At 33.8% G+C, this 12,601-nt stretch overlaps 1 protein-coding gene across 9 annotated transcripts in view; it reads left to right on the top strand.

Annotated features, from left to right (window-relative positions):
- Nucleotides 1-12,601, top strand: part of C6H14orf39 (chromosome 6 C14orf39 homolog) — a 134,960-nt gene that overhangs the window by 40,795 nt on the left and 81,564 nt on the right. For 7 of the 9 annotated variants that reach the window (XR_012073663.1, XR_012073662.1, XR_012073661.1 and 4 more), the window contains 5 exons: nt 7,780-7,967; nt 8,060-8,102; nt 9,768-9,888; nt 10,728-10,819; nt 12,244-12,389. Coding sequence is in view for 6 of the 9 variants with exons in the window: in XM_072963166.1 (XP_072819267.1) it covers nt 7,780-7,967; nt 8,060-8,102; nt 9,768-9,888; nt 10,728-10,819; nt 12,244-12,389 (590 nt within the window). In the remaining 3 variants the exon portion in view is untranslated. The remainder of the gene's footprint in view (nt 1-7,779; nt 7,968-8,059; nt 8,103-9,767; nt 9,889-10,727; nt 10,820-12,243; nt 12,390-12,601) is intronic. The other 2 variants (XM_072963164.1, XM_072963165.1) reach the window with 2 other exon arrangements.

Below are 12,601 nucleotides of genomic sequence, written 5' to 3'. Positions count from 1 at the left end.
TTCTAGATCATATGGTTGTTTTATTTTTAATTTTTTGAGGTACCTCCATACTGTTTTTCATTGTGGCTATGTCAATTTACATTCCCACCACTTGTGTACAAGGGGGGTCCCTTTTCTCCACATTCTTGCCAACACTTGTTTTTTGTCTTTTTGGTATTAACCATTCTAACTGGTGTGAGGTAATACCTCATTGTGGTTTTGATTTGCATTTTTGTAATAGTGATTTTGAGCATCTTTTCATGTACCTTTTGGTCATTTGCATGTCTTCTTTGGAAAAATGTCTATTCAGGTCCTCTGCCCATTTTTAACTTGGATTATTAGTCTTTTTGCTGTTGAGTTGTATGAGTTTCTTTTATGTTTTGGATATCAGCCTCTTATTGGATATATGGTTTGCAGATGTTTTCTCCTATTCCTCTTCACTTTATTGATAATTTCTTTTGCCGTGTAGAAGCTTTTTAGTTTGATGTAGTCTCACTTATTTATTTTTGCTTTTGTTGCTTGTGCTTTTGATATCATAGCCAAAAAAAAATCATTGCCAAGACCAACATCAAGGAATTTTTCCCCTGTATTTTCTTCTAGGAGGTTTATATTTTCAAGTCTTATATTTAATTTAAGTTTTTAATTCATTTTGAGTTAGATTTTGTGAGTGTTGTAAAATAGGGGCCTACTTTCACTCTTTTGCATGTGGATATACAGTTTTCCTAGCACCATTTATGGAAGAGAGTATTCTTTCTCCACTGAATATTCTTGACTCTTTTCCAAATACTGATTGACGGTATATTCATGGGTTTATTTCTGGACTTTTGATTCTATTCTGTTGGTCTATCTGTCTGTTTTTATGCCAGTACCATACTATTCTGATTTCTGTATCTTTGTAACATAGTTTGAAATGAGGAATTGTGATGCTCCCACATTTGTTCTTTTCTGAGATTGCTTTAGATATTTGTGTTCTTTTGTGGTTCCATGCAAATTTGGGAATTTTTTTCTATTTCTGTGAAAAATGCTATTGTAATTTTCATTGTATTGAATTTATAGATGGCTTTGGGTAGTATGGATATTATAGCAGTGTTAATTCATATAATCCATGAGCATGGAATATCTTTCCATATTTGTGTCTTCTTCAGTTTCTTTCATAATGTCTTACAGTTTGCGGTGTATAGATCTTTTAACTTCTTGGTTAAATTTATTCCTAGCTTTTCTTTTAGTGTTTTTGATGCTATTCTAAATGAGATTTTCTTTATTTCTTTTTCAGATAGTTCGTTGTTAGTGTATAAAAATGCAACTGATTTTTGTAGGCTGATTTTGTATCCTGAAAATTTACTGCATTTGTTGATTAGTTCTATTAGTTTTTTGGTGGAGACTTAGAGTGTTCTCTCTATAAGGACATGCCATTTGCATGTTTCAGACTATATTCTACTTCTTCCTTTCCTGTTTGGATGCCTTTTATTTCTTCTTCTTGCCTAATTGCTCTAGCTAATTTTTCCAGTACTGTGTTGAATAGGAGAGTGGCACCTTTGTCCTGTTTCTGATTTTAGAGTAAAATCTTTTAGCTTTTTACCATTGAGTGTGGTATTAGTTGTGGCCTTGCCATATATGGCCTTTATTATGTTGAGGTATATCCAATTTGTTGAAAGTGTTTATCATGAAAGTGTTTCAAATTCTGCCAAATACTTTTTCTGCCTCTGTTGAGAAGATCATATGATTTTTTTTAATCTTTCATTATATTAATGTGATATTTCATGTTTAATGATTAGTGTTTGTTGAAATATCCTTGCATCTGAAGGATAAATCCCACTTGGTCTTGGTGTATGATCTTTTTAATGTGCTGTTGATTTTTTTTTTTTCAGTATTTGTTGAGAATTTTTGTATCTGTATTCATCAGGGGTATTGACTTGTAGTTTTCTTTTCTTGTAGTGTCCTTATTTGGCTTTGGTATCAGGGTAATGCTGGCCTCGTATAATGAATTGGAGAGTGTTCTCTCTTCTTCCATTTTTTGGGGAAGAATTTAAGAAGGATTGACGTTAATTCTTGTGTAAATGCTTGGTATTATTCACTAGTGAAACCATCTGGTCCTGGACTTTTCTTTGTTTTCTTTGTTGGGAGGTTTTTGATTACTGCTTCTATCTCCTTACTAGTAACTGACCTGTTCAGATTTTTATTTTTTCATGGTTCAGTCTTGTTTTTAAGGTGTATGTTTTACTTTATTAGATGCCAATTTTACACATAGTTGTCCGTTTTTACATTCCCATTAGCAATGTAAGGACATTTTATTTGCTCCACATTCTTGTCAGCATTTGGTATTATCAATCTTTTAAATTTTAGCTCATTGTGTCCTTATCCCTTCTTCATATCTGAAGGACAGTTTTGCTGCAAATAGTATTCTTCTTGGCAGTTTTTTCTTTCAGTACTTTGAGTATGTGATCCCATTCTCTCCTGGCCTGCAAGGTCTTTGCAGAGACATCTGCTGATAAAGTTATGAGAGTCCCTTTGAGATGAGTCATTTTTCTCTTGATGCTTTCAAAATTCTCTTTGTTTTTGAGTTTTAGCGTTTGATTATGTGTCTCGAAGTCATCTTCTTTGGGTTGATCTTGCATGGAGTTCTTTGGGCTTCTTGTGCTTGAATGTCCATCTCTTTCCCAAGATTTGGGAAGTTTTAAGCTCTTATTTCTTTAAATAAGCATTTGCCTCTCCCTTTCCCTCTCTCTTTTCCTTTGGCACTACCATGATGCAAATACTTGTTTGTTTTTCAGTATTCTGTAATTCATATAGACTTTTTTACTCTTTTTCATTCTTTTTCTTTTTGTTCCTCTAATTGGCTAATTTCAAATGAACAGTCTGAGTTTGCTGATTCTTTCTCTTGCATGATCAAGCCTGTTGTTAATGCTCTCTGTTCTGTTCTGCCATTGTATTCTTCAGCTTCAGGGTTTCTGTTTGGTTCTTTTTTATGGCTTCTATTTCTTCATTAAGCTTCATTTTGTTCATGCATTGTTTTCTGGCTTTTGTTTAGTTGTCTGTGTTCTCTTGCATTTTACTGAGTTTCTTTAAGATAATTATTTTGAATTCTTTGCAAGGTAAATTATAGATCTCCATTTCTTTGGGGTCAGTTACTGAAGCTTTATTACTTTTCCTTGGGTGGTGTTATGTTTGCCTAATTCTTTGTGATTTGTGCAACCTTGCATTGGTGTCTGTGCACTTGAATGAAAAAACACTTCTTCCAGTCTTTACAGACTGTTTTTGGCAGGTAAAGACCTTCTCCTGTTGGTTTCCAGGGCTGATGGGATTCCCTGTAGAATTGTAGTTGTACTGAGTTGGAGCTATTTTGAGACTGTCTTTGGGTCTGCAGTGGGATCGATGGTTAGTGTGTTTGTTACTAGGGGCTCAGGCAGGTATGGCTCCTATCTGGTACCTGGGTGAATGAGACTGCCCCAGTATTTTGTTCAGTAGGATAGTACTGGGACAAGTGTCTGCTTCAGGTTCCACCATTGGGTCCTCAGTCAGCAGGCATATTACCAAATCTGTGGACAAGTGTGGCTCCCAAGTCCCTGGGAAAGCTCCTGCCTAGTTACTGGATGGATTCATGGGTGCTTAGGACTGTCTCTGGAATGTGGCTGGGAGCAGCTAGAACTGAGCCTTAGGGCTGTTTCAGGTTTCACAAACAAGATTGGGGTCTACAATCCTGGTTCTCAAGCCGCAGATGGGCATGTCCCTACTGAGTCCCTGAGTGGGCTGATATTTTCCTTGATTGTAGCTGGAGAAGCTGGAGACAAGTATAGGGCCCTTTCAATATCTCCAGGGTAGCAAATAGGAGTATATCCTTCTGGGTCCCTGGCTGGAAGTTCTGTTGGTGCTAGACTGCTTGGGATCTGGAACCAAATATAGGGCCCTTCAGGATCTATGGGGTGCATACAGGAATGTCTCTTGCTGCGACCCTGTGCCCTGTGACAAACTGTGGCTGTGAGAAGGCTGGAACCAACTACTGGAGCCTTATAAGATCTTCAGAGGCACAAACAGAAGTGTCTCCTGCTAGATCCTTGTGCCAGTAGGGTTCCTTGGTGACTGTGGATGAAATAGGCTGGAACCCAGTTACAGAGCCCTTTCAGATTCTACGGTCTGACTGAGCTTGGGAGGCTTATATGCAGGGGCTCCCAAACCATGGCCATAAAGGGCTGGAGCTGGCTCACAGGCCACTTCAGGGTCCACAGCTGGGACCATTGTCTGTATGCCTATTACATGACACATGTGACTTCTTCTGGGTCCCTTAGTTTATGGGACTGGTGACAGACCCAAAGCAAAATGGGACTTAGCTGAGTTTGCAGGTGTATGAGGATGTTTCCAGGTCCATACCTAGGACCACAGTTAGAGAGTTAGCCACCAAGGTACAAGTCTGTCTTCTCAAAATGACACTCTTCAGTCTTGGACTGTACCAGAGTTTCATAGTTTCCTACCTGGACTCCAAAGCTTCCAAAAAGGCATTTTTGTCCATAGATGAATGCCAGATTTTTATTGTTGAGGGCATGATATGCACAAGGGATATTTTATTCTGCCATCTTGCTGACATCTCTCCTATTTTGGTATTTTAATTAAAAACACACATAATCTAGCATCGATACATTTTATATTTAAAGATGAGTCTTAAGAAAAAGTAGGGACTGAAGGTACCACTTTGAAATTCACTCACATTTGACATCATGGAAATAGATTAGATTGCCCAGGGAAATGTATAGAGTAAAAAGAAAAGAAAGCTAGAGTATGTGGTCATCCAAGGAATAGGCAGAGGGTAGAATGAGTGAAGGAGACTGTTACTTTGTCATTTATAGGCCATGTTTCAATGCAAAAAAAATTTGAGATGATTTGTATAAAGAATACCATAGTATTAAAAGAAAATTAGATATAAAAATTGAGGCTATAGGAAAGCAAGGATAATATAGGTAAAGTCTTTGATCAGGATAGAAATTCATACTATATGGTCTTGCACATTTCTTAGATATAGGCACAAATTAGACTTTGAAGTTCCTAGTAGTAGTCAAAGCATTGTGGAAATGTGATCAGTTTAGAATTCAGAGTATTCATTTAAAAAACAGTTCAATTGCTTAGAATAAGCAGAGGTTTTTCCTGGTACTAAGAATTGAGATAAATTTCTTCCTTGGGTTCTCATAAAGAGGAAATTGTGCAATATGGTAGTTAGTATCTTCAATGACCTCTACCAAATAAGCACAATATGTATTACTGCTTCTTATAACATCTCTCAATACAAACCATGACTATAAAACATTATTTAAAGTGATTCTATGAGGGGCTGAAGCAAACCAGTCCAAATTTGTACCTCTCTTATAGTGTTTGTTGTAGATGAGTCCTCTTAGCTAGCCAGAGGTATTAAAGTAAAAACATCTGTTTGTTTTTTTTCTTTCTTAAACCAGCCACATAGGTTGATTGAATTGATGACTCAGTACTAGGCATTTTCAGAGAAAAAAAGCCCATCTGTTGGTATCATGGGTAATGAAGGAAGTAGAGGCACCAGCTACTTATTTATCCTAATCTCCTATTCCTGTCCCAGGCATTCACAAAGACTAGTATTACTGGCAACAGATGACATAGTAAGGTTTCTTCTTCTTTTTTTAATTGAAGTACAGTCAGTTACAATGTGTCCATTTCTGGTGTACAGCACAGTGTCCCTGTCATACATATGCACACATATATTTGTTTTCGTATTTTTTTCATTAAAGGTTATTACAAGATATTGAACATAGTTCCCTGTGCTACACAGAAAAAACTTTTTTAAAAATTTATTTTTGTATATAGGCTAACATTTGCAAATCTCAAACTCCCAAATTTATCCCTTCCCGCCCCCTTTCCCCAGTAACCATAGGATTGTTTCCTGTGTCTGTGAGTCTGCTTCTGTTTTGTAGATGAGTTCATAGTGTCTTTTTTTCTCCTTTTATTCTTTTGTTTTTAGAGTCCACATATGAGTGATATCATATGGTATTTATTTTTCTCTATCTGGCTTACTTCACTTAGAATGATGATCTCTAGGTCTATCCATGTTGCTGCAAATGGCATTATTTTATTCTTTTTTATGGCTGAGTAGTATTCCATTGTATAAATATATCACAACTTCTTTATCCAGTCATCTGTCAATGATCACTTAGGTTACTTCCATGAAGGTTTCTTCTTGAATCATGGCGTGGGCTGACAAAAAGTTCTTGTATGGAGTATGTTAGGAGAGTCAGCATGAATATGCAGTCTGAATGACATATTGGTGGAATGCTGATCTCATCTGAAACTAGTGACCTAGACTCAGTTTTCTTATAGATATTTCCCTCCTTTCTGGGAAATACCTTTCAACCCTCAAGAAATGATGGCTTAATTAGCAAATATTCATTTAGAGGGATAGGAACAAACTTCTTTTGAACTAAATTGCTTTATCTTGCATAACGGGACAGAATTTAGTAATATTAAGAAATTAAAACATTCTTAAGATTCAGACCTGTTGACCAGTTGACCAGGCTGTTATCTTACTTTTCTTCTCACTGTATAAGCAGTGTGTATATTTGTTCTTTTCTCGTCTGCTAAAGTGAGATAATCATTGCTGTATCTTTTAAGAAATTTTCCTATATAGTATGGCTTGATTTAGAGAATTAAATTTTGAGGAACATTAAGGCTATATATTTTTAGAAATTTTTCTATGAATATTATTTCTGAAACTCAGTATACATTTGATAAGGATTAGGTTAAAAAAAGGAACCAAGAATATATTTTCCATAATGAACATGGATTGAACATTTTCAATGTTGTAGACCAGGACTGATGAACTTTTTTTAAAGGCCAAATAGTAAATGTTTTAGGCTTTGTGGGCTATATATAGTCTTTGTCATACTCAAGTCTGCTATTGTGGTACAAGAGCAACTTTAGACAATATGTAAGTGGTTGACTGTGTTCTAATAAAACTTTATTTATAGGCATAATGGTTTGAATTTCATATAATTTTAATGTGTCATGAAATGTTCTGTTTTTTCAATCATTCAAAATGTGAAAACGACTCTTAGCTCATAGGTTGTACAAAAACAGGTGGCCGGTTGGATTTGACCCATAGGTCATAGTAACTGACTCCTACTGTAGATCAAGCAAAGTTCAAATGGGAAGGAAGAGTTAATATCCTTCTGCAAGAATTAAACATGCTACTGAAAACTGGTGCATAAATAGATGACCGTGCTCCTCTATCTGAGTTGTACTGGAGTGCTTCCAAACGGTGCTGAAATTTTCTTATAAAATAGTTGTGGATTATTCAAGAATGATTGTGAATGCAAAGTTCTTACACATAGAACATAGCTTCATGTGATAATTTTAGCTTAGAAAACTGAGGGAGATTTAAATGCACAGTCATAGAGGGAGCTGAACTAGGGAGGATAGAGATTTAAGAAGTGATCAAAAGAACCAGCTTCTGCAGTGTCATTTAGGATGAGAACTGAAAAGAGATCACTGAGTTGGACAGATTAGATCATTGGTGACCTTGGGAAGTTTGGTTCATTAGAATAGTGGGTGTCGAAGTTTAATTGAATAGGATTAAGGAGTGAGTAACTCAGGTAGTGAAGAAAAAAAGTAGAGAGTTGAAAAGTGTGACAGAGCTAGGAAAAAGTTGAAGGGGAGACAGTATTGAGGGAAGCAAGAATAAGTAGATTTTTGACTTTTTTTTGCTTAATTTAGTACACTTTAACAAGTGATTTTAGAAAATTTTTAGGTATACTTTTGTTATATTGACATCATTTCTTTTAATTTTAACAGAAAAATGTACCATGATTATATATGTCAGTATAAAGATGTTTTGAAGCAATACCAACTAAAATACTCAGAAACACCTCTTTCACGTGAATATTATGAGAAGAAAAAAGAACATGAAGAAACTCAAAACAGAGTGTTGGCATGTACTGAACAACTAAAAATGAATGAAACTATTTTTATGGAATTTTTAGGTATTAGTGTTTTGTTACATACTGTTTATAATGTTATTTTTATAATTAAAAGAATAAAATAAATCAGGCTAAAATATGACTTTGTTTTTCAGTGCCTGCTCCCTTTCCATCACTTACCAATTGGACGTTACATATGTATCCACATTTCTACTTAGAATTTTTATTGGATAAGTATTATTTCTAATTTTAATTGTTGTGTTTCCCTGGTGAGAAGCACATGGATTTGTTTTTTGTTGAATTTTAAAAATTTAGAGGTTACCTTAAAGTCATCTGGGATTAGTTTTCACATATGTGCATATCATTAGAAGTGAGTAATTTTATTGCAAATAAATAGTATATGTAGCTGGCTTTAAGTGGCATATCTTAGCAACCAAACTAATGAAAAAGTCATCTGGCCGTCTTACCAAAGAATGAGTTCCAATTAAATCGATTATTACCTGTTAGAATGGAAAGTGGTAAGGAAGTGAGTCACAATTCATTGGTACCTACTTTCTGCCAGGTAATACCCAAGAAGATACAGAACATTCTTATAAGAAGCTCACAGTTTAGTAGAGGAAGTAGAGATGTAAACAAGTAATTCTAATACAGTGACATTGTATTAGATGCTTAAGTAATTCTTAATTGGTCTAAGTCTCATCTGTTTGTCAAGGAGAGCTTCCCTGATGATGAACTTGGAACTTTAATCCTCTTCTACCCTCCACAATCCTTCATATGCTTTCCTATCAGATTATAACTCCACTGTTTGTACTAAATCTTCTTTATCCCTGCATTCTACCTTGCTTCATCCTAAATCATCCTTTTAACCCCTTTGCTGCTTGCCCTCTCCATATTTGGGTTTTAGCTTATTCTGTACTTAGTTGTTCATTTGCTGCCCATCTGTGTTATAACTTCTCAGTGGGAAGGGGCAGAGGTTGGTAGATGCAGAAGGTACAGCAGGGGTTTAGGGAGTTGGATATAGAAATGGATGAGACATAAGATTGCATAAAAAACACGAAGAGGTGATGGAGGTAGAGAGAATTGAAATTAGAATTTAAGGGTCTACATCTAAAACTTTAAACTGATGATTTTGATAATAGATTGGCATTATAAATAATATTCATGTGAAATTTTATTTTCTAGAGTATAAATCATAAAGTTTAAGGCAGAATAGGAAAGGTCTGACAGATTTTCTCTGGTGTTCCTGTTCGCTAGCACTGTTTTATTTATTTTTAAATTCTCCTAAACATATTGTCGAATAACTTAGGAAATTGTAGTAGCTAATAACAGGCAGCAGGCTGTCTGTTAACACCTGAGAAATTCTCTACTTGAAGTTGGGTATAAATCCAGTTCAAGCAGAAAGTTTGGATGGAAAATCTAGCTGTCTTTTGAGTTCTGCAATGTGCACTGATGAACCATACAGAGTAAGAAAAGGGAAACTTAGTGGATTTTTAATGTTGACCTTGGAACAAATAAACAATGAAAACGCAAGAAGTGAAAACACCAAATGACATGATGAACTTGAGTGAAAAACAAAAGTAAAAAAAAACCCTATGAAAATATTTAACTGAAAGAAAAAAATCTTAACATATTTTTGGTGAAATGTTGTTTTTAAGCAAAGTATAAAACAGACAAATAATAAATTGTCTTTGTCAATTTGCCAAATGCTTATATTAGTCTTACCACTATTTTCAGATACAGTTGTTAATATTACTTATATGATACACATATGTAAATATTACATAATACTAATTATTTCTGATATAGTACATATATTACAATTGTGAAATTTACTTGTGTAATATAGTTCCTTAAACATAAAAGGGTCAATTTGAGATTCAAAACACAAGATATTCTTAAACATGCTGGCGAATTTTCCAAAAGTTCATCTGAATTGAAGAAAGAAGTAGATGAAGTGGAAATAGAAATTAATTATTTAAACCAGGTATACATTTTGTTATATGTTTCTGATATATGTGTTAATGTGTAAGTGTAGTGATATGTTAGTTGACAGTCTTAGCAGAGCTATTGTTAAAGAGCCTCAATATGGAGAAAGGTTTATGATAATTTATTTGCCTCAGATTACCTTTGGAGCCAAAATGTGTTTTACGTAGGAGTATATTGAGCTCCGAGTTTTGGGAAATAGTTTAACTTTCTTTGGGTGCTGAGGAAGGAAGACAAGGAAAGAATAAGATGTACCTTAATAATAGGTATTTAAAGGCATTAATAGCTTACAAAGTGTTGTCAAAAAGAACAAGAAAATAATTTGCTTAAGGGATAAATTGCTTAAGGAACTTAATCTTGAAAATTTTATGACTATAATCTTTATAAAGCTAGACTAGAACTAGTTTAGCCTTTAAGATTGATATCACATGATATTTTCTTGAATATACTTTTAGTGTCATCTATTGAAATGTAACTTTTATTGACAGGTATGAGAACCCATCAAAGGTACTTACAAATTTTGAGGAAAAAAGTGAATAGCTAATTTTCTAAATTAAAAAATTATGTTAAAATGGTATATTTATCATTTATAGGCAGGTTACAAATAACAGTAATACCGTTTTAGCAATGAGAAAAAAATGGATGCCACTTTCTTTAAAATATTTGGTAACTATGTCTCTGTGTAGGGAGTCAATGTTTACTTTCATTAAAAGATAGCTAATACTACCAAAAATATAAATCTTGTGATTATGTAGGAAAAATAGTATTCATTAGTTAAGATAAAGCATATGTTCCTTTGTAGGTAATTATTTTATTTTGCTTTGTTATTTTTATTTTTAGCAGATTGCAAGACTTTATGAAATGAAGACTCTTTCAGAAACTATGGAAGAAAAAAATAAAAATATAGAAAAGAGAAAGGAATTGAAAGAAAGGTATAGGTAAACTTTAAAACGGGACTTTATGTGAACAGATGTTCTGCATCTAAAATTTGATTCTATATCCTCTCCAAGCCGCTAATATTTATATAATATCTATAAACATGTATTGTACAGGCTATTTTCTATTCATTTCTTATGAAAAATATTAATTTATACCTTTAAATATTAGGGACATATATTCAAACTCGCTTGTTATTTAGTAAGGCCAAGGATAATGTGTAGTGAGAAATAGGGTAGCAGCAGCCCGTTTACTGTTCTGTAATCTGTCAGTTGTCCATTTCATCCAGTTTTCCATTATGGGTCACTGGTAGGAATGAAACAAGGGGAACAATGGTGGGAGCAGCCATGTATTTACCTTTTTATCACCCTGTCACCAGCTTGACAATTCTTTGCCATAGAGAGATGAGCCAAAACGTTACTGAATCTGTGGCATCATATGTTTCATTGTCCTTCATCCTAATGGTGATAAAATAGACATCAGTGGTGGAGGCATTTAAAAAGAAAAGGTTGATTTTGCCTGTTATTGTGTGACAGAAAAATAGATGTATTATTGTTGCTGTTTCTGATAAACTTTCTACTTTTTCTCTTTCTCCTTTACTCTTACATTCTTCTTAAATTTCTCTTAGCAGGCTCCATTGCTCTGATTTTGATTTTTCAACACACTCTTCTCCCAAGTTAAATTCTCAGATTCTCCTTCCTTACATCTGTTATTTTATTAATTTCCCCACTCCCACGTCTCACATCTATGGTAATATGTCTTTAACTTTTTAATGAAATTGATTACAAAAATAGGTAAATGTACTGAATTTCACTTTACTGATAATATTTTAATCTTATAAAAATAATATTGAGAAGAACTTATATAGCTAGTTATTTTAAGTCATATTTTGATAGTTATTATCAAAGAATATCATTTAAATTATTATTTAACTATCAATAATTAAAATTATTTCTTTAATTTAGGAAAAATTCAGTGAAATTATCTTCCAGTAAAACACTTACTAGATCCATTTATGGATGTAATATGGCTTTAATGATGTCTGTGTTCATGCTAGTTGATTTGTTTCTGAATAAGTCTTTTTAAAAGTTTGAAGTAGCACTCCCAAATCTAAAGCATGCTATTTGTGGATATCGTTTTGGTTTAAAATGTTTTTGATGTGTTTAGAAATTCTTTTAAAATGATTATGTTTTAAAAATGAGAGTGTGGTACATTGAGAACACAGGACTTAATCAGGAAAAGTGTGTATTAGCTATGACACTAGTAAGTAATTTAATAATATTGGGCAGATCTGTTAAATTTCTGGAACTAGGTTTCATTATCTGCAAAATGAGGAGTTTTAAGTGTATAATATCTAAATATCTTTTCTAGCTTTAAAATACATTAATTTTTTACTTAGTTAGTGTTTAATATAATTCAGTTTTCCCTTTAGAATTTTTGAAAAAGATGAACAACATGTACTTACATTGAATAAAACTCCTCAAAACAGTCAATTATTTCTTCCATATGAATCTCAAAAACTAGTCAGACCAATAAAGATGCATTCTTCAGAACCAAGAGTTACAGGTACAGTATCTTTTTTATTATTCAAAAACTTAGTTTTCTTTGCATTTCTTTCATGGAAGAAGAAATAGAAAAGAACAATTTTAGTTGTTTGGTGTAAGCAAGAACAAACAATGCTGGAGACCTATTGACTCAGGAAGGTGTCACTTTTATTCTGAGAGCAAACAAGATGAGCCTTCTGTACATAACAGTTTTCTCTTTGAGAAAGAAATCAC

Source organism: Vicugna pacos, chromosome 6, assembly GCF_048564905.1.
Source record: "Vicugna pacos chromosome 6, VicPac4, whole genome shotgun sequence".
Classification (NCBI taxonomy): Eukaryota; Metazoa; Chordata; class Mammalia; order Artiodactyla; family Camelidae; genus Vicugna; species Vicugna pacos.
This window is presented reverse-complemented; position numbering and strand designations above follow the sequence as displayed.